General features: G+C 43.6%; 1 protein-coding gene across 1 annotated transcript; it reads right to left on the bottom strand.

The window, feature by feature from the left end:
* Nucleotides 1–380: 380 nt before the first annotated feature.
* Nucleotides 381–25,709, bottom strand: LOC111227228 (rho GTPase-activating protein 44-like). The gene is given in 24 exon segments (XM_022752661.1): nucleotides 381–787; nucleotides 1,711–1,713; nucleotides 2,554–2,955; nucleotides 3,054–3,199; nucleotides 5,212–5,563; nucleotides 5,566–5,720; nucleotides 6,914–7,102; nucleotides 7,209–7,226; nucleotides 8,120–8,303; nucleotides 8,738–8,829; nucleotides 8,941–9,054; nucleotides 9,631–9,711; nucleotides 9,915–9,996; nucleotides 10,441–10,552; nucleotides 11,834–11,961; nucleotides 12,403–12,484; nucleotides 12,699–12,767; nucleotides 12,958–13,072; nucleotides 13,184–13,260; nucleotides 13,473–13,584; nucleotides 13,799–13,875; nucleotides 14,016–14,135; nucleotides 14,863–14,902; nucleotides 25,594–25,709. Coding segments are annotated over 24 exon segments (2,958 nt in total). The 5' UTR covers nucleotides 25,647–25,709; the 3' UTR covers nucleotides 381–632.

Below are 25,709 nucleotides of genomic sequence, written 5' to 3'. Positions count from 1 at the left end.
AATCAACACTGCATTAAATGTTTTCATCTTGCATGCGAAACCTGCCGGGCTCAGCGTTTCCCTAATGTGCACAAAGCTTGAATACCCTGTGAGAAATATAACCAGATTACTCTCTGTCTCTCTGTTTCACCCTGAGGATGGGCTTTGCTCCTAACCATGTCAGGATCTGAGTTTCCCTAACCAAAAGTTGTACAACTCATGAATATCATATTGCAATTTGATTGCATGTTCGAATAAGGCAAAAAGAAACTGAAAAATGCACAGAAAATACAGACCACTGTATCAAATAACAAAGATAAACAAAGCAAAGCAAAAAAAAGAAAAAGAAACTGAGAAAATCATTTAATGAAATACTCATCTATATTCCAGTCTTTCCTCCTAAAGGCAACTGTTCCTCCACTATGGCATTTTGGTGTTTTTTTTTTTTTGTAGTCACATTTATGTACTAGCGAGCAATTGTAAGAGATGAGTTTCTTTGCAGCCTGTAGCAGATGTGAGGGAAGGTTCAAGTTCTGGTTTCAGGTGGGCATTGGTGAGGCCAATTGGTGTTTCCATCAGGCCTTGGCGGCGACAGTTAAGAGTATGTACAGCCATAGGGGTGCTGGTAAGCTGTGATGCCTTAGGGTCATAGGTCATAGAGTGGTGCTCTGGGGCTCCTCCTCAGGCACAGCGTCCCCCTCTGGAGAGTCTGTCACTGCGAGGGACCTCCTGCAGGGGGCACCGCTGAACTCATCGATGAGGCTGTCCAGATTGACATTGATGGAGGGGATTTCATAATTGAAGATATCTAATGGTGAGCATGGTGGGAGAGGTGAGTATGGTGAGCAGAATGGTGGGAATGGCGATGAAGAGCAAGAGAAGGAGGAGAAGAGGGGCGTATGATGATGATAATGAGGTGTAAAAAACGGAAGAGAGCAGAAATAATATTAATCGTTTTGAGTCTGAACTCATGGTAAGTGGCATATGATGTCTGCCCTGATTGAAGGAATCAGTAGATTACATGTGCTTCACATTCTACACAGGGATGTTTCCAATGTGTCGCTAGTCACACCGGAACAAACTTGCTAACGGCTAGTGTGGTGTGTCACAACTTCTTGTGTCTTTTGAGACAACAACAACAGATACTGTCAGGTAAAATACAATAACAGGTCAAAATGACTACACAATGACACAGTACTGTACACGTTTACAACAATGGCCGGTTAACCAACACAGAGGCAACAAGATGTGTGTGGAACTCTGTGGAAAAATGGCACCAAGACACCAAGTGCACTTGAAGTAACGATGGGAATCTCATGAGGACTGGATATTTGCTCTAAATATAGATATATTCTCAAACGCTGCTGCATTTACTGAGAGCAGCAGGTCCAAGCAGAGACTTGAAGACTACTCCTGTGTAGGAATGAGATGGAGCGTGGCAGTGTAGTAAGAGGGAGCAGAGGTTATAAAAAGCGATGAACCTGCCAAAGGAGGATTGGGGGTTACCTGTGGCCCCCTGGTACCGGTGGCAGGAGCGTTAGAGGGGGAATGTCTGCTGGCATAGGGCTGGGAATGGGGAACGAAAGGAGAAGGGGGGAGGGGGCTTTAAGATGGACCTTTATAAGCGACGGCGTCTGCAATGTGAGCGCAGTGTGGTGCACTCTGGGAAGTCCTTAAGCCATGCATTATTGGTTGAACCGCAACACCATGCAAAGAGTCAATAATGTCAACCCGCTAACAGGGAATTAGGGAGAATGTTCTGATTGAGAGCTACGGGTGGGTTTGTTTGAGGCAGGCTGCAGGAGACCCCAGAGGCAGCCACAGCACGAGGCCAGGCAGTGAGATGGAGCGCATGGGGCGGGGGCGGTCTGGCTTACCCTAAAAGTCCCCCTCACACTTAGCCCACACTGAATCCCTGGCCTCACACAGCTGCAAGGTACACAATAGTAGCAGGGGGAACAAGAGAATGATAAATATAACAAAGTGACAGAATGACTGGTATATATTGACAGAACACCTCATCATCAGAACATCATACTGTAGATATAATGTGGGGTTTGTCTGGCTAGGTTTCCACGCCTGCTACGCAGTAAGAGAGACTGGACTGGTGTGAACTGTGTAAGCCTCTGACCTACCTCTGCCGAGTGAGGGTCTGGGTAACACAGATAAACAGAGAGCACATGATGAATCTAATGGCAACTTCCATACAAGCAGGACGAGCTATGCTTCTCTGATGTTTCCACACATTACCCAGAAACATCATCACATAACACAAGCAATGAGTACATAGGTCAGGAGGTTTGCTCACTACGGTAGCACAAAAATGCTAATATTTACATTGTATCATTGTCAGGCATCTGTGTCTAAAAGGCAACTTTTATTCATTCAGACATTCGTTTGGGAACAGTCAGTAAAGGGGACAGGGATCTTTTATATCTACAGTGACAAGTCCTACAGAGTCCTACACTCGTCCACCGTCTCCATTGGACAGAGCCACAGCGAGTCTGAGAGAGGGCCGCTGCAGCCCCACCTGTGGTGGTGGCGGGGGTGTTGTTGCCAAGGGCTGATGTTTACCTGTAGACATGCTCTCCCCAGGAGACAGTCCATCCAGGAGACCCTGCTCCAGGGGCTGGGGAACTGGGGCCGTGGCCAGGCCAGAGAGCCCCGGAGGGGCTGTGGGCGGCTGAGGAGGGGGCAGGCTGGGTCTCTGCCTGGGCTTAGGGGTGGGCCGAGACTTGGTGAGCGTTCCGGTCAGGGAGGGAGGGGACGAAATAGAGTGGGGCGCCCCCAGTGGGGTCTGCCCAGGGGAGGATGGGGGCACTTGCCCTGGAGGGCAGGCCAGTCCATAAGGGGAGGGGGTGCTAGGGGGTGTGGGAGACAGGCTGACCGGTGACGGCTGACCTGTGGACTGGTCGGACATCCCGCCAGACTGGCCATAAGGGACCTTGGGAGGCACAGGGGCCAACTTCTTGGAACCTGAAAACACAGAACACAGTAATATTACTTTCTCCTGTTCAGAATGAAAATACATCCGCTTAAACTCAATGTAAGCTCAGACTGAGAGAGGTGCTGACCTTTGCGCAGGGTGTGTGGACTGTGCTCTGTGGAGTGGGGGGACTGGCTGCTGCTCTGAGGACTGCTGCTGGGAGGGACCGTTGGACCTGCCACCTGGATGGCTTTGTGTCCAATTACAGGGGAGAGCTCTTTACTCTTCAATGAACTGAAAAAGACAAGCAGACATTAGTGTGCGAATACCATCAGACATATTTACAATCTGAACTGTCAGTATTCCTCATGTACATTGCCACCACCATGACCATCATCATTTATGAGTGTGTCACTACTTTTAAGTTTGCTGTTACCAATGTTACCAAAGTTTACAGACCAAACAGTGTCACATCTTTTTAAACACCTTTTATATAAGAGTTTTAGGTACAAATGGTTCAGATAAGTCCCTAAAGTTTCAAATCTTGCTGCATGTTCAAACAATAGATCAATTACTAGTACTGAGCATCTAGTTTTGTGCTTTTCATTGATGAAAATATGATTGATCACCCAGGGATTGAGAATGTCAATATATCTATTTCTTAGTGAAATAATGAAGTTAGATGGCATTGTTAACAAACAGATGCTGCCTGACAAACCCAGTGAACATTTCTAAACATTTCACCAACATTCAGATGGATACAATAATGATGTGTTAGTTATAAAAAAAAAAATCACAAATTTCAATTAGAATAAAAAAGAGAAAAAAAAAGTATTTCCTCTTAGTAGACTCAGAACAAAAGCTTAGTGATCTGAACCAAGGTAAATTTATGGGGTTGAATGACTGAACTACAGCTCAGCTGGGGTCTGAAGTGAACTCACAAGATTCCAATCTCAGGATGGATTCCTGACCAAAACGCCACTGAGCTCGATAGAATTCTTTCCAGCATTAACGAACAGAGGGTCTACATATTAGTAGTAGAAGTAGCATTATAAATGTTCATACATTAACTGTCTTAAGCATTAATCTGATTTCTACACAATATGAACAGTTGTGAAGAGGCAAAGAAAATAGATCAGAGATCTGCATGTGACAAGATACATCTAAACCTACTTTACGGTACTGCAGGCAACAATGAAGACAGAAAGCGCACCTAATCAAGAACCAACTTTATGCACCCTCGCTCTGAAAACAAACTGCATGAGCAGTCAATAAACATTATTAATTGATTCAACTTCTGTATAATGATGCCAAAATCCATACATATATTCTTTAAGTTTAAGCAAACTTCAGTGAAGTTAAAATGATGTTATATAAGACACCAGAAATGGGAATATCATTTCATGTATCGTATATTTTTTCCTTGCTTTTTCATTTTAAAACACAAACATTATATTTTAACCTGCTGTAGTTTATCTGAATTTATCTGCAGCAAGGATGCATTCAATGATATGAACTAGTATAGCTGCGAATACAAGACTTAGCTCATGAAGTCTCACCCACAAGGAGCACCGATACTGCAGTATCGTAGTCGCATTTAGGATTATGTGACATCTAATTAACTGCAATCTCCTGCCGTTCCTTTGAGCTGTGTGCCCTCCAACAAATACGCCATCTGAATGGGAAATCGTGGAGCTACCGAATCACAAGAGGGAGCATTATCAAGGGAGCTTGTTCTGACTGCTGACAAAGATTTGCTGTAATGATTCATGCTGTCCTGTGCGATTGTAACACCAAAGACTTATGACTCAGGAAACTGCCACAGTCACTCTATACAAACTCAGCAGCTTAGATGTAGCAGGAAGATGTTTATGCTATATGGAGATATTCTATACTGTAGCTTCCACGACATTAACTGCAAACAAGGCACTACATTAATAAGCTTGAAAATCTTTGCTGGGATGTTTTCCTTCTGCTGGTTGCTAAAAAAAATTGCTGCAAACTGTAGAATAAATACATTCATATGCTATGTGATAGCCATATGCAGCATTGTTCATGTATTTATCGTCTACTCAATACCAGCATCAAACCGAGCGCTATATAAGCCAGTAACATCCTTAGTTGCTAGGCAACCCCATGAGAGGCATCCCCGGACAACCTGAATGTTACAGAATCTGAGACATGTAATTTGAAGGGGGAGGGAAAAAAAGCAAAAAGAAAATATGAGCCAGCGAGCTAGAGGAGAGGAGAGATACAGCTGCCACTCTGTGATGCATCCATAGTGGCCATGGGTGTGTTGTATTTACCTAGTCAGCCTGGGGGGTCCTCTCTCTCGGGCACATGGACAGGCAGCCCACGGCGGGGGCGGGGGTGCGGACGAGGGAAGGCTAGGGGGGTTGCCAAGGGACTGGTCATGGCGGGTTAGTACCAAGGGGGTTTTGATGTAGAGTGGTGAAGCATTAGTGTCTGGCGGGGGGGCATGCGACATGTCACCTGGCGGACTGTGCTTGGGGAAGTGCAGACAGCTGGGTTTGGGGTTTGAATTGATGTCAAGCGACGAGGAGGAGGAGGAGGAAGAAGAGGAAGGGGGCGGGGCCGGGGGAGTGAAGCCAGACCAGCGCACTGGGGTGGGGGTGAGCCGGGGGCTGGACTCTGGACCGGTGCCACAGGGCGAGCGCAGGGTGGGGGTTTGGGATAGAAGTGGTGGGGGAGAGTGTGGCACGAGGAGGTGGGGTAAGGGGGGGGTGGCCGGTCCTCCCCTGGGGGTGGGTGGGCATGAGAGGTGTCCGGCCGATTGGGCGACACGTTGTCTGAGCTGTAGATATTAAGAGAATAGACAGCACAAAAGAAACAGCTCTAGTGATTGAACAGGGAGACGCATTGGAGCGATATAGGAGAAGCTGTTTTGATGATTAGGGTGTTAGTGTGTTAGTTGGTCTGTAGCCAAAAACAGAAGAAAAAAAAAAGAAAAAATTGCATTTTACGGTGGGCGGTGGGCACCAAGCTTAGCACACAGTCAGCTTAGTGCAAATACAAAGACAAGCACAAAGAAACAGCAAAAGAAAAGAAAGTTTTATTGCCAAAGGAAAAGAATAGAGTGTGTAGAACTCCCTCTGTGATCACCTTGTGTCTGCACACTGCATGGAGCTGTGAGGATCTGTCTCTGGAGCCAAAGTGCTGGTCTGCAGCTTACAATGTTATCAAGCTGACCTGATGACTGAATCTCCTCAACTGCTGCATATGGAAACCCTATCTGCCCTAATCCTCTAAGACTTGTTTGCATTGCAGGTCCTGCAGTCAGCCCAGGGCAGTGTGAAACAGACACAAAACCCTTTCATTGGCTGAAAGAGCCACAGGAGAGGAGGGGAAAGCCAGCCAAACCAGAAGCCATATTATCTCTTGTCTGCCACACAGGCAGAGCCAGCGACCATGAGGTGATTATTCATATGTTTAACTATGATAATCATACCAAAAAATGATGAAATCAGTCTGAGTGTCAACAGAAAAGGAAATAATTCACGACCAAAGCTGAGATAGCCAAGCCACAACAATGGGATATTGGAAATATTAGCATGCTCGCAAGGACTTGCAGATTGAAGCTTAGTGCCATGTACAGAAACAAAACTTCCATACAGTATTTCGACTAAAACCCTTCAGAGTTAGAGTCAAAAATGTCATTATCCTTTTGAAAATTTAACCCACAGTGACATCTCCCTGAAAAAACAGGAGAAACTGAGGAAATGTCGAGAGTGGGAAATCATATTAATAACAACAGAAAGAGACATGAAGGTGCTGACAGAAAGACACCAAAAAGAACATGGAGGCGTTGCAAATTAATGAATGTATAATTAACACGGCAAAGGATCTTGATCCCACAGAGCTGAGAAGTCGATGATGGTGATGATGATGGTGATGGCAATAAAAATGAGAAGGAGTGGATGCGTGAGGGAGAGAGAGAGCGGGGGGGTGGGGGGGTGGGGTGTCGGCAGCGTCTCTGTGGTGACTTACCAAAACCTTTCTCCAGGTGGCGGTGTCGCCGACGGCGAGGTGGCGAGCTCTCCAGGCTGCTCGGGGATGAGTGTGTCTGCGGGAGAGCCGGGGCCTTGCATGCCTGGAGGGGTGGAAGAAGCCTTGCGTGCCAGTGTGGATGAACCTTTACGAGACACCCAGGAGGTATCCATAACCCGGACTCCCATACTGGAGACAAACACATATCCAGAGTCATATATGATGATGAGAGAAGCGAGGCGAGGCGAGTGGGCGTAGTGAGGAAAGAAGTGGGGAAAAAGGCAAGATACGGTACCTTTGTATCTTCCTAATGCTGCGTTAGTTGGGGAGAAGAGAGGCAAAAGGGATATGAGGTCAGAAGTAATGCAGACATGGTTCACAACACCACATTTAAACCACTCTACACACACTAAGCCTGCACTTTTCTGCTGAGCACCAACGAAAGGCTTGTTTTTTCTAATTAAACCTGTTTGGTTTTGGAAATATACAAACACACAGACAGAGCTTTTCTCCTCAGCTGCTCATTACTCCGAGTAGACAACAGCTATTTTCTATCACCCTATAGCGCTGGCCGCTGGTTATGGGATGTGATAGGCTTTTTCTTAATTTGATGGGGGTATTTTGAAGGCATCGGTTCTAATTCTGCCAGTGATTTTCCACCGGCTGGATGAATGACTCAGGCCAGGTGACGTGCTAGCCAGACTGTGAAGGAGGAGCTGGGTGTGGGAGGATGGGGAGATAGCACTGGAGAAATATTTCCTGAGAAAAAAAAAAAAAAAAAAAAAAGAAAAGAGGTAACCAGCAGCCCTCCATCGGAGACATGTTGCCATAGAGACAACGCCACTCAAGGCAACTCAGCCCCATGTATTCAAATGAGACTAGTTTTCTGCCCCCCTCTTCTCCTGATGAATCCATCTAATAGGGGATGTAGTTGTATGCGCTGGAATTATCGACAGGTGAGATGTACGGTAAGATCCTCACCGCTTCTGATTCACTGGAATGAAAACTTCAGATTGCAGTATGTGTAAATACTCCGCCTAGGTAATGGCTTTTTAATGTGCAAGTATTGCCCTCTTCAAATATGAGAATTCAATATCAGATGCCTGAGAGGAGGCGTGGGTGGAAAGAGAGAAATAGGGTGAGAGAGAGAGAGAGAGGGGGAGGGAGGGAGAGGTGGGCAGCAGAAGGATGCACTTGGCGTCATACCCATCCTTCTTGTAAAACTCCAGCATCATGTTGTCAGTGGCGACGCTCAGTGGGCGTCGGCTCTGGTCGTGCTGCTGCTTGCGATCAGATTGGTCCATGTCTGGTGAGGGCATGGAACTGTAGTTGGAGTTGTGGTTGGTGTGGATCGGGCTGCCATAACTGCCTGTCAAGTTGAATTCAATCTCTGAGGGAGAAGCAGACACACCATCAGCATACAGTATGTTGTAGTCACAGCATTGTTTAGGAGTGTGTGTGTTGTGAGGGCACACAACTTCTCTGGGAAAGTTTAGGAATATTATGCTATGCCACCTAAAATAGAGGAAATCCTGATTTAAAAACTGAATATTGCATATTCATATAGGGCTGAGCAAAAGAAAAAAAGAACTCACAATAACTGGAAGACTTCTTCTGAATTTGTATTTGAAGGTTATATCAACTAATTGTAATAAAAATGCACATTTCAAACTGATGTTCAGTAGACATTATCCGGTCAATAACCATTTGGAAGAATTCTTAACAAATTTGATCAAATTGTGAGCCAGTAATCTACAGGATATATATACCGTACATATAGCTCAGCCCGACTACACTTTTACATACATAGCATGCGATCCCCACCTCCAGGGAAGAACCAGTCAGCATGCTGGATGATGGGCTCAATGATGCCAACAATCTGTAGGGACAGGGTGGTCATCATCTCTGTCATGTTTCTGGAGAGAAGAGAAAGGAGAGAGCCACAGTATAAACATTATGTAATAGGGTGAGATAAAAATAAAACTGGGAGAGAATAATTCCACACGATTTGTCTTCAGAATACATACGGCTCAGTGTGTGTCCAGAGCAGGTTAGGGCCGAGGACGATCGCCATGTTACCAGGAGTCATCTTATTTGCATCTTGATACTCACTCAGCTTGGCTAAGAATTTGATTAGATATCTGTAGGATCCAAATGAAAGATTGCATCATAAAATCTATTTTTAACCTGTTTACTCATTTTCTGCTGACTCCACGGAGCTGATAATTGTAATGATTAATTGCTGTTTCTTCACATATTTAACTGACTCACAAACTTTCAGGCAGCAGATGCTGAACAAGGCAGAGCTGGTCAGTTAGATCATCATATTTTGACACATCCCAGCCTGTGCCATCTACTGTATAGGAAAGTAATAGCAGCAGCAGTTTAAATCTGCAGACATATTGATGTTCATGAAACCAAGAAATTAATAGCTGCTTCAAATTTAAAACTTGCAAACCTGCAGACAATAAGCTGTGAAAGTCATTATCTGTAGCGTCAATATTGCAGCAACCATTAATTTCTTTGCCTACAACTGGTGACACATGAATATCTGCATTTCAAACCTGCTTCTGCTGTGACTTTTCTTACCTGTAGGTGGGGCAGGTTGGAGTGAAACCGCAGGGCAACTTCCGTCGCTTCTCTGTGTTTTTATAACAGTTCGGCCACGTGGGGGCATTTACAAATAACTGGATAGAAAATCAGGGAAAGCAACTGACCTGAAATTGTTCAAGTTGTCTGTGGGGAGTTTTTCACATGCTGCCATTAGTGCTTGTAGTCTCTTGTCCATATCTTGAATGCTGAGGAAATAAAAAAAAAAAAAAATCATTATGGTTTAGGGTTGCTCCACTTCCAAATAAATGTCACCATTTTTCATTCTGGCAGTTTAGGCCCTCTGTATAAAGACTTTGGACTATTTTCTGTTTTTTCCATCATGGCCAGCGGCATAATTCAAGAAAATGCTTTTAATAATAATAATAATATAAAAAAGAAAAAAACTCACTTGGAGGCCTGAATCCATTCATCATATAGTTCAGTGGTCATCAATGGCTCGGGGAGCTCACGGAGGTATGATTTCAGAGCGCCTGTGGGTGAAAACAACAGCGAGAGCGTAAACACTGGTCAGCTTTTGGAGAGGAGTGGAGGGTTGTTTTCTCTCTTCAGAGTACTGGTGAGGCCATGCCCTGTATCTCTACTCCCCTGTAGCCAGGCCCTTAGAGCTAGTGCAGCCGCCAGATTGAGATTGCTCAACACAGATTGCAAGCTAATGTGTGAAGTGGACAGCAGTATCACATCAGAAAGCCTTCAGGACAACAGCGCTCATGTACAAAATCAATCCAAAAACTTTTGTATGGTACAATCGAACTTTCCACCTCATAAGAAAACATTGCAGACGTTGAGTAATAATCATTGCTATTTACATAGAGATATTATACTGTTTTTTCCCCCCTGACTTACATTGACAGAGTGTAGGGGTTGTTGTTATGGAAATGGGCTCTGAACAAAGCATTTGTGTGGGCGTAGTTCACCTGCGATGGCGTGCGGGTCGGAGGAGTACTCCTGCACATCCAGAACTCCGCAGTCCAGGGAGGCTTTCAGCTTCTTCAGCTTGGAGGCTGACGGAGCCACTCTGAAGAGACCCTGCAGCCCACACACAGGAAACACATAATCATGTGTAATTATAAGATCTAACATGACCTGTGCAGAAATGCTGTACAAAAGCAATAAGCCTCTATTGCTGTGCACTTGACATTGGTAGATGATAAATAACACAGGTTGGTGCTAGAGCTTTTGCATGTTTAGAGTCCATTAACTACAGAACATGAAGGCTATACTTACACTTTATTACTGTCAACCAGTTTTCAAAGCATATCAAAGCATTTCAATTGGTCTAACTGCCACAAACATATATGACCATCGTCAGTCTCGGGCCGCAAGACATGCCAAAAAAAATCATATTGCAATTAGTGTGGCAGATATTGCGATATGTGATTACAGTTGGAATGGCCGTTTTTGCATTTCATTTTCACAGAAATGTTTTTAAAAAGGTAATGATGTGATTTTTGTTGGGTCTTGTACCAAACAAACATGTTCCTTTACATGTGGAGAATATGATTAGTAGGCCGGGGCATCTATGTAGCACCATAACGCTTATGGTGCTAACAATGCACAACAGTGTTGTGACATTTTTCACCATATTTACCATTTAATTGCAGCTCCTGCGATTTGGATATTGCACTTGGCCATATTGTGATTTTGATCATATTTCAATTAATTGTGCAGCCCTACCCCAGTCTCACAGCCATTGCACTGTTAGTGCTTATATTTCTCAATATTAAAATCGCACTGTGTTGTTTCCTGTTCCAAAGATGTTGCTACTTGTCCTCTCTCTATTTCCACAATATAATTACATTTTGTCCAGTCTAAGCTGTAAGAGTCTTTTCAGTCTGACAAGATAAGATAAAATCAGGTTTTAACTATTTTCTAAATATTGGAGGAACCAGCAGCTTTCTTCTTCTTTACGACAGTTATTCAATTTTGTCAATTTTACTAATGACATGAAATGAACATGTTGTTTTTTAATTGACTTTGGCACAGTTATGGAATGCATTTTCATTTGAGTGTGTATGTGTACATACATGTGCACTTGCCTGCATGTATGCATGTCTGTGTGCAAGTGTGATTGGTTTCAAGGTTATCATATCAAATAGAGAGACTGATGACAAACCAGAGTTTCATTGTGAGGAATCAGGTGTGTGTAACGGACTCATGCACAAAACAATACAACGAAAAAATGCATATTTGCCTACATGTAAAATGCCTATGTGATGTGTATATCCGTGTGTGTGTGTGTGTGTGTGTGTGTGTGTGTGTGTGTGTGTGTGTGTGTGTGTGTGTGTGTGTGTTTGTGTTGCCCTCTACCTCCTCTTGCATGCCACACTCTAACAGCATAGTGACACAGGCCTCGATGGGGAAGGCAATCTCTCTCCCACTAATATTCAGGTGTTCCTCCAGAGACTTGCCAAACGACGGCTTCTCCACCCACGCCTCTGCAACACAAAACAGCAGCTTGAATGGCACACAGACACAAACAAGCCTACACACTGCAGTTGGATGACTTAAGGCCATAGACTGTATATAAAGTTTGGGGACACTATTTGTGAGAACCTTTATTGACAAAATTCAGGAACTGAGTCCTTTCAAGGTAAAGATTTCAACATTATATATCCTCTGGTGTTTATCAGGAGAGTGTGTTATTAAAGCCCTCTGTTTGGTTTTTGCATGTGTAAACTAGCTATATCTAAAATATGAAGATGGATAATTAGAGGTTAATGAGATTGTTAATGTGACACGTCAGGGCTATTAACTCCATTACTTCTCATCCTGATTTTCTTCAGGTGCAGAAATGGAGCAGATCTCTCTCTCTCTCTCTCTCTCTCTCTCTCTCTCTCTCTACACACACACACACACACACACAGTGCATGACTCACCTTGGTGAGCTTTAATCTGGGGCAGGACACTGTGAAGAATCTCTAATGACTTCCTGTGATATTCTGCCTGTGTTTCTATCAGCTACAGAGGGTGACAGCAGGAGAAGAGATTATATCAAACAATCCATGACAAGTGTGTGGGATACAATATAATGCAAGTTATGCTATTAGACCACCCACAACATTTGATGTAATCTGAGCTAATATAGGAAATTACTATTTCAGATACTGTGCAAAAATGCAGTATGATGTATTTTCCCACCCAGTTCACAACTTTAATGATGTAATATACTTACTGTCTGGAAGTAATTTGCATAGTCGATTTCTTTGGCCACAAAATTGTACATATCTGCTGACAACTGATCCTGAAACAGAAAGCAGAGAGCGAGCACCTTTTAAGAAACGACCTCACTAAAGTCCTACATGTAATTGTAATATCCACCCGCCAATGTGGTCCATTTGTTTATGATACATGCAGGGGCGTTATAAATCAAATGGACGACAAAGGAGCTAGAGGAGAGAAGACTATCCAAATGGCTCTGATTGGTGACTCACCCTACAAATCTCCATCCGATTGGCTGACTCTTCCATCTCCTCTCTGAGGGACTCGGACTTGGCGCCAGGCTGCAGAGTGCTCGGGTGACTGGATGACTTGGCTGACTGCTGATATCTATGGGCAATAAAAAGGGCACTGCATTGGATATGCCATGCTTCCAGCGTAGATGGAGATAAAGCCTGAGTCTTTATTTTAAAAATAAATGAACATGGGGAGGTCTTTTACCTTGTCCGTGCGGAGTCCATGTCCAAGACAAGTTTAGCTAAGTGCTTCCTCTGTTTCTGGATGTTGGGAATGTCCACCTACAAGAAGAAAATTGAGTAGAGGATTACAGAGAGCTCAGGGAATTAGAGTGCAGCCTCTTTATGTAAATGAAGACCATATTCTGCTTGTAATTTTGTGTTAATAATGGTGGAAATAAAAAAAAAGTGACAGAGAGCAGCTCTGTAATTCAGTTATATCAGGAAGGTGTTATGTCTTAATTGGTGCATTAAGTAACACCAGTGAACCTCACCTCAGCAAGCACATAGAGAGGCTCCACCACATCTCTCTCTATCTGGAACTCAAACTGGATGAGCTCCTGCGCCAACTTCTCTTCCGTCTCCCCACACAGCTTCAGCATCTTCCTGTTTGGTGACAGCCCAACACAAAGTCAGAGGCAATCAAATACAATTAAAATGCAGACAAGGGTAATGAGGACAGAGAGGAATTCAATAGCCAAATCAATAATTAAAGATGACTCTGTGTGCACGTGTGTGTGTGTGTGTGTGTGTGTGTGTGTGTGTGTGTGTATGTAAGTGAGGGAGTGTGAGCACAGGCTTGTTAACTACAGTGACTTACCCCAGGAGAGAGTCATCTCCCAACACTGCAGCCCCTTCTACCATACACTGTGCCAGGATTGTGAGCGGTAGTTTTTTCTGATAGTACAGAAAAATAACATTACTAGAGCTTCTGTGAGGGCTGTAAAAGACTATGAGTAAAGTTATGTTGCATTACCGCACATCACATCCCATCTATTTGCATTAGTTGTCAGTGTATGATGAATACAGGTACTCACAGAAGGTGACTTGACAGATCTCTTCTCCACATCAGTTCCCTGCTGACCCTGCAGGCAGGCAGTCAGCTTCTTGTGAGTGCTGTGTGTCACCTGCTTGACCAGATCCAGACGCTTCTCCACCTGCAAGAGCGCACACATGCACAAACACACACACACACACACACACACACACACACACACACACACATCAAAAACCGCATTGGTACACCCCATGTACTACCACAGACACAGCACTGTTCAACAACACATCTGTCATTTGTCATGCAGCATCATAAATCTCCACCTTTGACATACAACAGAAGTTATGTACATGCACAGAGGTTGTACTCCTGGAGATATAATATAATATAATTATAATTATATAATACCATTTTTTTTCCAATGTTGACGACCCAAAATAAGCTATTTTAAGTTTAAATAATAAATAGTTGCAGCCATTACAGGCTGTAGGAAAGAAGAAGAAAAGCTTGTTTTGATATAAAAACCTGTTTAATTTTTCTGAATGTTTGCTTTTTCCTAGTTTAATACCGGAGAATACCTCTCCCCGCCTCTGAATATAGTTCAAATGAGACAATATAGGAGGTAGAATCACTTTTTTAATTGAGCTGCCTACAGACATATGAAACCACTGAAAGTTGCAAGTTTCCTTCACAGTTAAACACAGCCATCATAATCACATCATTTCCACCTGTTAAAAAAAAATAGCATGAAGAACGAAAGCACTAACAGACCATCAGTTAATCAAACACCTGGTTCACACACACACACACACACACACACACACACACACACACACACACACACACACACACACACACACACACACACGCACACACACAGCTCTTACCTGTAGAAGGTCCTCGCTCAACACTTCTGTTTTTTCTGCCCTGTAAAGAAAACAGTGTGCAACAGTGTTAGAGAATCCAGAGGACGAGACAACAGTCAATAAACTTTGTAAACTGCAAATAAGCAATAATGCATACATATGTTTCTGTATTGAACTTCATGCAGCTCTGAGTATTGATAAGGTCAGGAAAAACAAAAACTGTCACAGGGATTGAATTTGTTAATATATCCTCTTTGAGGTCACATAACAAGCTACATAGCCTGTGAGGCTCAATATCACAGATTTCTGAGAGTACATTCCTCCCAATAGACGTAAAAAAAATCATGTCCTATTGGTAATTATTCTGCTTACTAATATGTGGGAAAAGTGAAATATTCTGAAGAACACATGAAGAAATTACATCTCGCATAATGAAACACTTTTTATTAGTTCATGATGACGTGTTTATTTTATTTCACTCTCATGTACCCAAATGTATTTCATAATGGTGAGTCTTTGCCAAAATGTTTCTCAGTTGTGAAATAAGGACCCAGCTGTTTTGCACTGGGTGTAAAGGTCTCATTCGCTGAGTTGTTGTAAATCATCAGAGTGGCACAGCTCCAAAATGGGCGGACCACATCCGTGCACCTGTCCCTTTGGAGCGTGTGTGTGAGTGTGTGTATGTGAGTGCATGTGTTTGTATGGCTGTCTTGATAAGTCTTGATCTTAGATGATACATAAGAACAACATGTTAATTATCTAGCAAACTATTCATGCTATAAACCCTCTGGAGAGCTCCGGCACAAGCATGAGTGAAACTAGAAGGACAGCAGTGAGCAAAGGCCACTGATTCAAATATGCCAGTTCCCACTGAGGAGCATCGCATCCCACTGTGAATCCAGCAGACTGGGGACTTAGCCAAAGTCTGACGGAAAGGGCAGAGCTGCACTGCCGATGAAGCAGATAAAACTACTCATGCAGAGTTGCGATTGAGCCATAAGCTCACAAAAGAGCAAACCACTGTGTATCATAGAAATATGGTGTCAGCTCAGTTCATACAGCTTATAGTCAAAGATTTTAGTCCTTTTTCTTTGCTGGAGGAGAAACCACAAAAGAGCTCGACTAACAGCTTTGAGAATCCTGCAAGAAAAGATGAAGTAGGAAAATTGTCTCTCTGGACTGCATATAATACAAGTGAATTTTGGCTGTTTTCCAGAAATTGTTTTATGAACATATTTGGACACTTACACATACAACACACAACAACAATCCAGGACCTATTAGGAGGTACCTAATCAGAACGGAGGATAACATGTACTTCCTGCTTAGAAAAAGGAGCTATAGTCTGAAAGGGCAGGGAGCGATTGAGCAGACGGTCTGACCTCTTGAAAAGAGTCAAAACCAGACCTGCGGACCCCCAGCAGCCACCCAGTGGTGCATATACTCTCTCAGCACTTCCCCTTCCTGTCTGCACAACCTCTTCCTGCTATTGTGCCCTAACCATGCCAACGCCAATTGCGAATAATAGCGTTTTTTGTATCATTTATTTAAAAAAAATATCTGAATGTATCTCTCCATTGACTAAGAGAATGGAAAAGACCTCGGTTTGTTCTATCATTCACCAGCCAGACAAAAATACATCAGCGGCACATAACTAAAATGCTCTTTTCATGTAAGACGCCTTGTCACCACATCTGTTAAATACATAATCCGGTGCCACAATTTTGGAGAAAATGCAGAGAGGATACAGACATGGGTCTGGTTAACGTTGACATGAAGTTGTGTACACATATTCCATACATTGTTGCCAACAACAGAAAGCTGAGCTTTAATGATGTCAGTTATTAGCATCCCTGCCCTCAGTGCCAAGATGTGAGCATGGAGCCATGGGAACTGGGTCAAACCATGTACCAATGGATCTAATCACAGCCAGCCTCTTGGAAAACTGCTCTGCCCACTGAGCTAGGAGGAAAATACAGGAAATGTGTGTGTGTGTGTGCATGCCTCAGAGAGAAAGAGAGAGAGAGAGAGAGAGAGAATGACACTGGAGTGAGAGATTTCTGGCATGATTTGTGAGGATAAGTGTGATCGCAGATTGCTGATTACATGACAAAGGGGGACAAAAATAACCCAAGCAGTGCAGTAAAGTTTGGCTCAGTTCTGTTGCAACACTCCCAACAGCCTCTAAAAACCTCTAAAAACTCCCATGTTCTATATGAAAGATGTTGCAAACAGGACTGTCATATGTATTTCATGCTGAGCGTGTAGCCTGGAGGTCTGCAATGCAGCTGTGAGCTTGTCACTGTCTATCATGGCCTCAGATTGGCTGGTTGAGGTGTCCCTTGGGAGACGCTGGCAGCGGAGGGACCCTAAGAAGGGCCCAACAGGACAGAACAGATGGGACAGGAGCTCCGGCAGAGACAGGGAATGTGGAGAAGCCACTCTGTCTGTGATGTTGATGGCAGAGATAGATGAACAACCCGTGAGGCTCTCTGGCCTGGCAGTCTGTGACGGGAGCTCTGCTGAAAAGCTAAAGCCAACATGCTTTATTGAGATTACAACAGCTGCACGTGCTAGAAAGTTTTAAAAGCGTGGGATGATCCTATTCCTACCACTCTTTCTGTGTGTCTCCAATGTATGTTTGAGTGAGGGTGGGCTTGAGGTAACGTGCACTCTGAGAGTAGAGGTTGGTAAAGAACACATTAAGTAAACTGCATTTCATGTTTAAAACAAGCTGATGAACATTTAACACACAGGCATCTACTACTCTCACTCTCAACTAATGTGGCCATTATGACCTGGACATCAAACAGATTGTAGCCTATCTTCAAAGGCAGCAGAGGGTCTTGTTTTTTGAGCTTGTTTGTTTTCAGACAGTGGTATTTCCTCTTAGGAAAGCAATATCATACATCACCGGCCTGTGAAGACAGAGACAAAATAGCATCGCCCAGGCTGGAACACAGAGGTTATTGCTTGACCCTGTAGAACCTGATGTAAAGTTAACTTGAAGGAGATTTTTGGAGGTGATGAGAGAGAGATTCCTCTAAGCAAATAATGTGCAGAATGAGTCCTGGGAGGAAAGTAAACACGTGGGAGAGTTGGCAGCCGTGTGGGCGGTGTGCTCACGGAGGGGGAAGAAGACTTTGCCAGGTTTATGCCAACCATCTGCCACTTTGCAGGCATTCCTTTACCTGGAGCTGCTGATGACTCAATACAAACAAGCACGTACTGACACACACACACACACACACACACACACACACACACACACACACACACACACACACACACACACACACACACACATCTATAAACACACAGATGAACAAACTAAAGTCAAAATGCTGAAATGTATCATAAGCTTTCAGGGCAACAAATACAAAATAATAAAAAAAAAAAAAACCCTGTTTGTTCCGATGATACATCAGTGACAAGATCTACAAATCAGCGCAATGTAAACATGGCCGACCGCAGAGACTTCAGGAAGATGAATTAGATGAGACAATATTTAAACAGAGCAATCAACTGTCAGATTTTGAATAACTCCCTCTACACCTCTGGTGGCAACATTAACAAAGTGCTGATAAGAAGAAGGGCCTGAATCTGTTGAGGACATCTGGGCTTGTGTATTTACAGCTGGCCAAAGAGAGATGCGATTTTCCTGCGCATATTTTCCCAGGGATTTTAGACATTCCAACATTGTAATTCCATAAAGTTTGGAGTGAAATGTGTACCAAATACCCAACTGACCATTTCAGCTGCACATTCCACACAAATGTGTCTTATATAATAAATATTTCTATCTTGAGATATATGGTAATGTTGGATGGCCGCATGTTCAGCCCCCCAGCACTGTGCATGGTTTATAAAAGCATGAATAATACATGTCGACATAATCAAAATATGAAGAAAATAACATCCGCCGTCTTGAACATATTTGGCAGCTAGTCAACTGTCAGCTGCAAAGCTTTCAGTTTACAGGTTCATCTGAGATCTGACTGAACAAAAAAACAAAACAAAAAAAAAAACAGTGGTCATGCTCTGGTTTGCTCACACAGCTAGCCTTGCTAACAAAAGTGCTTCCTCTGAGCCCTGGAAGAGCTGTGCTAAATGCTAGGCCCTGTGCTGCTATAGGGGAGGGTACTGGAGCAGAATGGTGGCCCTGGGCCTCAGCAGGGTACCACACGGCCTGGAGCGCTGGCATGAGATCCACAGTCAACCACACACACACAGTCACAGAAACACACACACACAAAAAAAACCTTACACAGCAGTGTTCATGCTAGAGATGCTCTGAATATTTCTCGAATTAATGTTTTTTTTTTTTCTTCAGACCTTTGCAGAGCCAATGCATCTAGAGGCCCACTCGGTTTCCTCCCAAATGACAAGACGGAGGGCTGATGGGATACAAGGTTACTAAAACAGAAAAACCCACTTACTGTAGTTGTCCAGCAAACTAGGTCACAGTTCTGTTAAGTATGCAAGAATAACTGTGAGAGGAGTGTATGCACACACACACACACACACACACGCACACACACACGCACACACACACGCACACACACAAGCGCACACAAGCACACGCACACAAAACACACACATGTCCAGAGAGAGAGTGAACGAGAGAGGGCCTGCAGCATTCAGCAGCGTTTCACTGGAAACACAAGCAGTGAGTTATATCTAATAACTTTATTTATGGTGAATAATCTCCACAAGAGGCACTCTGCTCTCTCTGTGACTTCACTGTGTTTTTACACTTGCCATCTGCCCGAGCACACACACACACACACACACTGAAACAACGTGACATGTCCAGAACAGAGCATCAAGTAGACAAAGAACTTAAACCGAGGCAATGAGTATCAATACTGTGCTCTATTTCCACCCAGGACATGCATGAAAACACCCTCACAAGCTGTCATTCTTTGTTAGTTCTAAAATCTTTCTCTCCGCCATTTTCACATGGGTTGGCAAAGCCAAACGAATGTGATGAAACGGCTAATACGAAATGAGCGTTTCCAGGCAACCAAAGCAAATGATAGATTTTACATCCACTGTATAGAAAAGAGTGATGGAGATTCATCTTTTATAATTAAAGAGCAAACAAAATCTTACATGAAAAATGAGAAACTCTAGTAAGGGCGATGAGAGGTAAACAGCAAATTGTCATTAGTGGATTAGTGCTTCCTGTTTTGAGCCTATTGGCATTCCTGAATGGAAGGAAGTGGGCATGTTGATAGGGAGTAACCTGTCTCCCTAGAAGAGCATAGTTATTTCTAACAACAATGCCACTCTACTCTGGCTACCCTCATTTATGTCTGTTTATTATTGTATACAGCAGATAACTGTATGTGTAGCTAGGCCTTGGTCTGTACACCACAAAATATTCACCATATCATTCTTATAAGCAGTGTGCTGAACACTATGTGAGAAAATCAGTAATTGCTTTCTGAATGTTTTTACACAACACTGCTCTTAACTGGATAAAAATGTTTCTTCTCACGGAGAAAAAAGATCTACCACAGGAGAGAGCGTATTACCATAATCAGTTCAAACAGTTTATTGCAAAAACAATACAATCCAATATTCATAATTTTAACCTGGTAAAAATTTGAACAAGAGGAGTGTGATATTATTTTACTTCAACACTAATATTTTAAAAGTTATCTGTCAAAAGCCAGGCTTAGTATCTTTAAGTAATATATTAAGACCTCATCAAACTCCGTCTTGTTCCTGAATGTCTTGCAGCTTGAATTACATCTGATTGATGTTCTGCATTTCAGTCAGGCCCCGGGGTCACTTCCTGTTGGAGATGAGATCGTGAGCAACAGAGTGGGTCAGCCCCGACACCCGTGACACATCGTTGGCGTGATCGAACCCACTTTAATATGCACCAGGTCGATAAGGACAAAAAGAAAAATCAAAGGAGAGTTTGAGTTTGTTGAGATCCAGCTGTTTGTGTGCCATGTTGTCTCTGACATATTGTGTGCGTTTTTATTGGACCACTAGTGCAGTGGCTCTTTAAGAGGTTAGTCTTTTGAGGGAATCAGCGACATGGAAAGAGAGAAACAGCGCTTCTGTCCGTTATTACATCATCTCTCTTTTGATGGCCAAAAAGGTCCCTTGACAAAGGCTCTTTATCACTAACTCTACCCTGTAGTATGCTGTCTCTGAGAGGCACTGATGGGGTTATGGGAGGGTTATCAACACGGATCGCTGCTACTAGCACTGAAAGGCACTATACAATTACAGCAGTAGCGTTTGCTTTAAATAAAAGTGCACAATCTATAACACGCGTAATGACTCATCTATGATTGCTGATGACTACAACTCTTGTCATTAAATAATATGCTGAGAGTGTACATTCCAGTCAAGATTTAACAATGTGATCAGCCAGAAACTATACAAAAGTGAACCCAGAGGAGCAGTGAATCAAATGCCCTGCGAAGACAACTCGCTCGGAGATCTTCACAGCATTGTCCTCATCTGCCAAGCCAGTGAATCAAGGCGGTGAGGTGGAGGAGGTGGAAGAGAGAGGGAGGAGAGGAGGAGATGCTGCATTGGCATGCAACAGGGTTTGCCTCCTACATCTCATGTTACCTGTCAGCTACCATATGGTCTTTTAGAGTCCACAATGTTGCCAAGCGGTGCACACGTGCTAAAGCTGCGCATAATGTGAAAACAGGCAAGACCAGTTTTTTATTCTTTATGCAAACAGGAACTTGTTTACAAGATTAATATGTTCATGCATAATCTTCCCTTCTCTGGCCTGTTTGTCAGTATCAAAGAACAGGAAGACTACGAGTACTCAAACTGATGACACATTAATATGCAAACCTGTCAATTAAGTACATTCAAACATGCACAGACACATTTCAGTGTTTGCCCAATGTCCTTCCTAGTCTCCTGATAAAATTCTCTCCATGGACACTCTATGTTCTTTTCTTGCTGAAATTGTACGAGAGGGCAGCATGCAGGCTCATCGGTAATGCATTCACCTACTGCGTCACACTGTCAGGAGGAAGAGAAAGAGAAACAGAGTAAGAGTGAGACAGTGCGGGAAAGAGAAAGCGTCTACAACTTATCTGCCAGCCCACAAATGGCTGCCATTTTCTCATAATTGCATTGTGGAGTGGTGAGGTAAAGCCTACCCTAAAGGCATGAGAAGGGAGAACGCTATGACCATGCACTAGTGGTATTGGTTAACATCATACAGGTGAGTGATGCAGAGTGCAAAGATAGGTGGGTTGGTTTTGTGTGTATGTGTGTATGTGTGTGTGTGTGTGTGGGGGGGGGGGGGATATTTGATAGGAGGTTAGAGATAGAAACAGTGGTGCCGTTTGGAAGTATAACATTTCATTTCATTTCTTTCATTTGTAAAATTCACTTATTGCATGGCACAATGTTTCCTCACAGACTTGTATCATTGTATCTTTTACCAGGCTGTCCTAGACCTAGATAGGGTAGTGAGTTGGGAATAGAGAAATAGGTCAAGAGAAATGGAGGGTGGGAGCAAGCATAGTGAACGAAAGTAATCTTTTCCTGGCTTCTTCGGCATGTATGAGGGCATCAAAAAATTACAATGCTGTTTTTTTTTTTTTTTTATGACTGATACAAATACTCACTGGCCTTGCAAATAAATTTTAACATCATGGAAAAGGCTTGAAAAACTCGATCTCAGCTGATCTACCAAAAATGATGGCTGTAAGTTGACGAAAACATAACAAAATGAAATCAAACACACATTCAGGGATAATTTCCTCCACCTCTCAGAGCTGTGACACCCTGTTGTCTCTCCCACTGTACCACAAGACCTTTCTTTAAGCCATAGAGTATGCATGGCTGCACATCCTCCAGTATGGAGTCTGGCTACACAGAGGTGATTGGTCAAGCTGGCAATCACATGACATGGATCTCACCCAGGCAGGAGCAGCAGCAGCAGCAGCAGCCTTGGAGAGCCAGCTGGATGCTGACACAGCACACCTGATCGCCAACCCCCCACTGAAAGAAGACCTTCAATCTAAATCACATGTAAGACACATACAGGACTTGCAGCACTGCAGAAAGACTCAGTATTTCAGACATGATAACAACATGCCAGAAACAGATGAGTAGATTAAAAGTCTGCATTTATAACAGCTTGCTCATTATCTCTAAATGAACACACAGTCCCGCTAATACACACATCCACCCACTCAAACATTCTTGATACCACAGTCATAAAATTTCCAACATGGCCATCTACTGTACTTCTTCTGGATCTGTTGAGTTGGTAAGAAGTGACTGAGGATTGGTCAGCGCTATTAACGGCTCCACAGAGACTCCTGAGGTTCAGGAAGGTCAAACCAACGAAGTAACCCTGTTCCACTCTGAAGACTGGTGACGCTCGAGTCAGCAGAATAGTAAAGCTGAAGCGTCAGTGAGTACAAAATGGAGCATACTGTAACTGTGATCGGTGAAAGTAATTCCTTATTACACTTTTTCCTGTAATGCCAATTTACTAAATTTGCCAATTTAACAGTCATACAGCTACAAGGAGCCTTTGCAATTCAGCTCATTTGGCAAATCAGTGGAAATACAATGTAAAGACAATTCGAGTTTTAACCCAAAGCATCTCCACTTCAGTCAGCATAGCACAGTTACACACTACCTCTACGGGATGTGTTCAGCAATCGGGATAGCATACTACATAATATATGTACGCCCTTGCACATTTCTCCTTCTTGGGTGGTGCTATCGTGGGACATCATTACCCTTCAATGGTTAGGGTGCGCCAACACCTCTTTTGACTCCTTCGAACGATCAATGGGGGAGACGGTGAAAACAAGATGTCAATAAACAAGGACAGCATGCTGACCTTTTACGGAACACAGACCTCATCCATATTATTATTTATTCTAACAACATGAAAACAGTTCGGATCAAGACCAATAAGTGTTAGCTTCAATCACAATAAAAGCTTCATGTGGTCTTTCTTCATTGTAATATAACTGGCCTATAGCTGCTAGAGATGGTACAGCTTTGGCCTTTCCTTTCTTGCCATCTATCCCTGGATTACACAGCCAATGTTTGACACTGCTCAAGGTCACCACAGGGTCAGACCTGTAACTTCATGCTCTGATCCAAAGCGCAAATCAAATGTCTTTCACAGCGGCTCCCCTTGGCATTGAAGTAACGGGTGCTGTATAGCTGAGAATTTCTGATTATGCTTTGAGTTGAGGGTTTTGAGGGTTTTGAGAATGGCCGTCCTGGCTGTGAACAGTAGGTACCATTAGTAGGGGGGCTGCTAAGACTGTTCAGGGAGGATACTGTTGCTCACGATGGCTCTGTGGTACCACCTCAGCGGGTTGCTGCTGCTACTCTTAGACAGACAGCTGCACAAAACAGCAGAATATGAGAAGAATATTATCCTCTCAACAGCACGGGCATGAAGTACATTTGGGGAGTGCATTCAAATAAGACTGTGCACACTTACAAGAACTAACTGCTCTGCTTATAAGAAGGCCTACAACCTGTTTGCCTACACACATATCCAGTATCACACCCACACACACACTCTCTCTAATGAGTCACACAGAAATGATTATAAAAAGACTGGAGCTAGAAAAAGCAGCTTGAACCAAGGGGTAACTGAAAATGATAGCACAAACAGAGCCTGCAAGGTGTCGCCCCCCCCCCCAACCCCACTCCCTCTCTTTCTCTTCTGAGTGCATACCACTCACACTGCCTTGTAATAATAATGACCCACACCTCCTGGTCCCAATCCCCTGGTGCTGAGCAGAGAACACCTTCTGGCCCGGTGCTGCTGGACAAGCTGCTCGGCCTCCCTGTGAGGTGAATGAACAGGGTGGGGTGGGGGGTGTAATAAACCCATAGGACCCGAGTAAAAGGTCACAAAGCATCTATTCCTGAAGGTGGGGAGGGATTGCAGAACCACCTAGATGCAGTGCAAGTCCAGGACATAGAAGACTGAGGAGAGGAATGGAAGAAGAAGGGCTGGAGGTTTGTCTTCCACATAAACCTGTTATTTACTCAGTTTATTGGATTTTAGGGACTGTAGTGGCATGATAGAGGTATTCTCCTCAAAAGAATAAAAATTTAATTAAATGATTCAAACAAAAAGTATGTTAGATAAATACCAGATGCGGATTACGACCTTCAGGAATTCACGGACTTGATAACCCACGCCTAGGAGGTGCTTCCCTCCTCACAGCTGAGATTACTGCGTAATGAAAACATTGCGCCTTTTTCCATTTTCCCTCACGTCTCAGCCCACACCGCATCCGTCTGCATCACGCTCACCTATTGACAGGTTTGGTGACAGGAGGTAAATGTAATCACAATATCACCTCCCTATAGCTTTTCTTTCACACTCCCGGGGTGATACCTTATCTTAAAGAGGAGGTGGTCTCTGTGTGACGGTCTGTGATACTGCGATTGTCTATATTTAATGTATCTCCGTGGGCAGGTTGTACTGGGGCAATGCGCCTACACGCTGCCTATGCGGTAGCTTCTTCCAATGGACATTACGCATAGGGGCACTAAAGGCGTTCTGAACATGGGGTATTCTATTGTTCCTCTGAATATGCCCGACTGCACTGACCATTGTCTATTCCATATATCCAGCATAACAACATAACATGAATCATATATGCATGAATATGATTCACATCCAATTGGGGCCAAACAGGGGGGTTTCTCTTCCCTTTGACATGGCCCGGCGAGAATAGTGCACGGAGAGGGTTTGCTTACCTTCCCACCGTTTGGTTGGCGAGCTGTCGCATCCGATTGAACTGCTTCTTCATCTTGTATTTTCTGCGTTAACACCTACAGGAGGAAATATTCCGCATTATTTCTCTCAATATAAC

The sequence above is a fragment of the Seriola dumerili genome, unplaced genomic scaffold, assembly GCF_002260705.1.
Source record: "Seriola dumerili isolate Sdu_G_001 unplaced genomic scaffold, Sdu_1.0 BDQW01000169.1, whole genome shotgun sequence".
Classification (NCBI taxonomy): domain Eukaryota; kingdom Metazoa; phylum Chordata; class Actinopteri; order Carangiformes; family Carangidae; genus Seriola; species Seriola dumerili.
The sequence above is the reverse complement of the archived record's forward strand: the minus strand, read 5'-3'. Positions and strand labels throughout refer to the sequence as shown.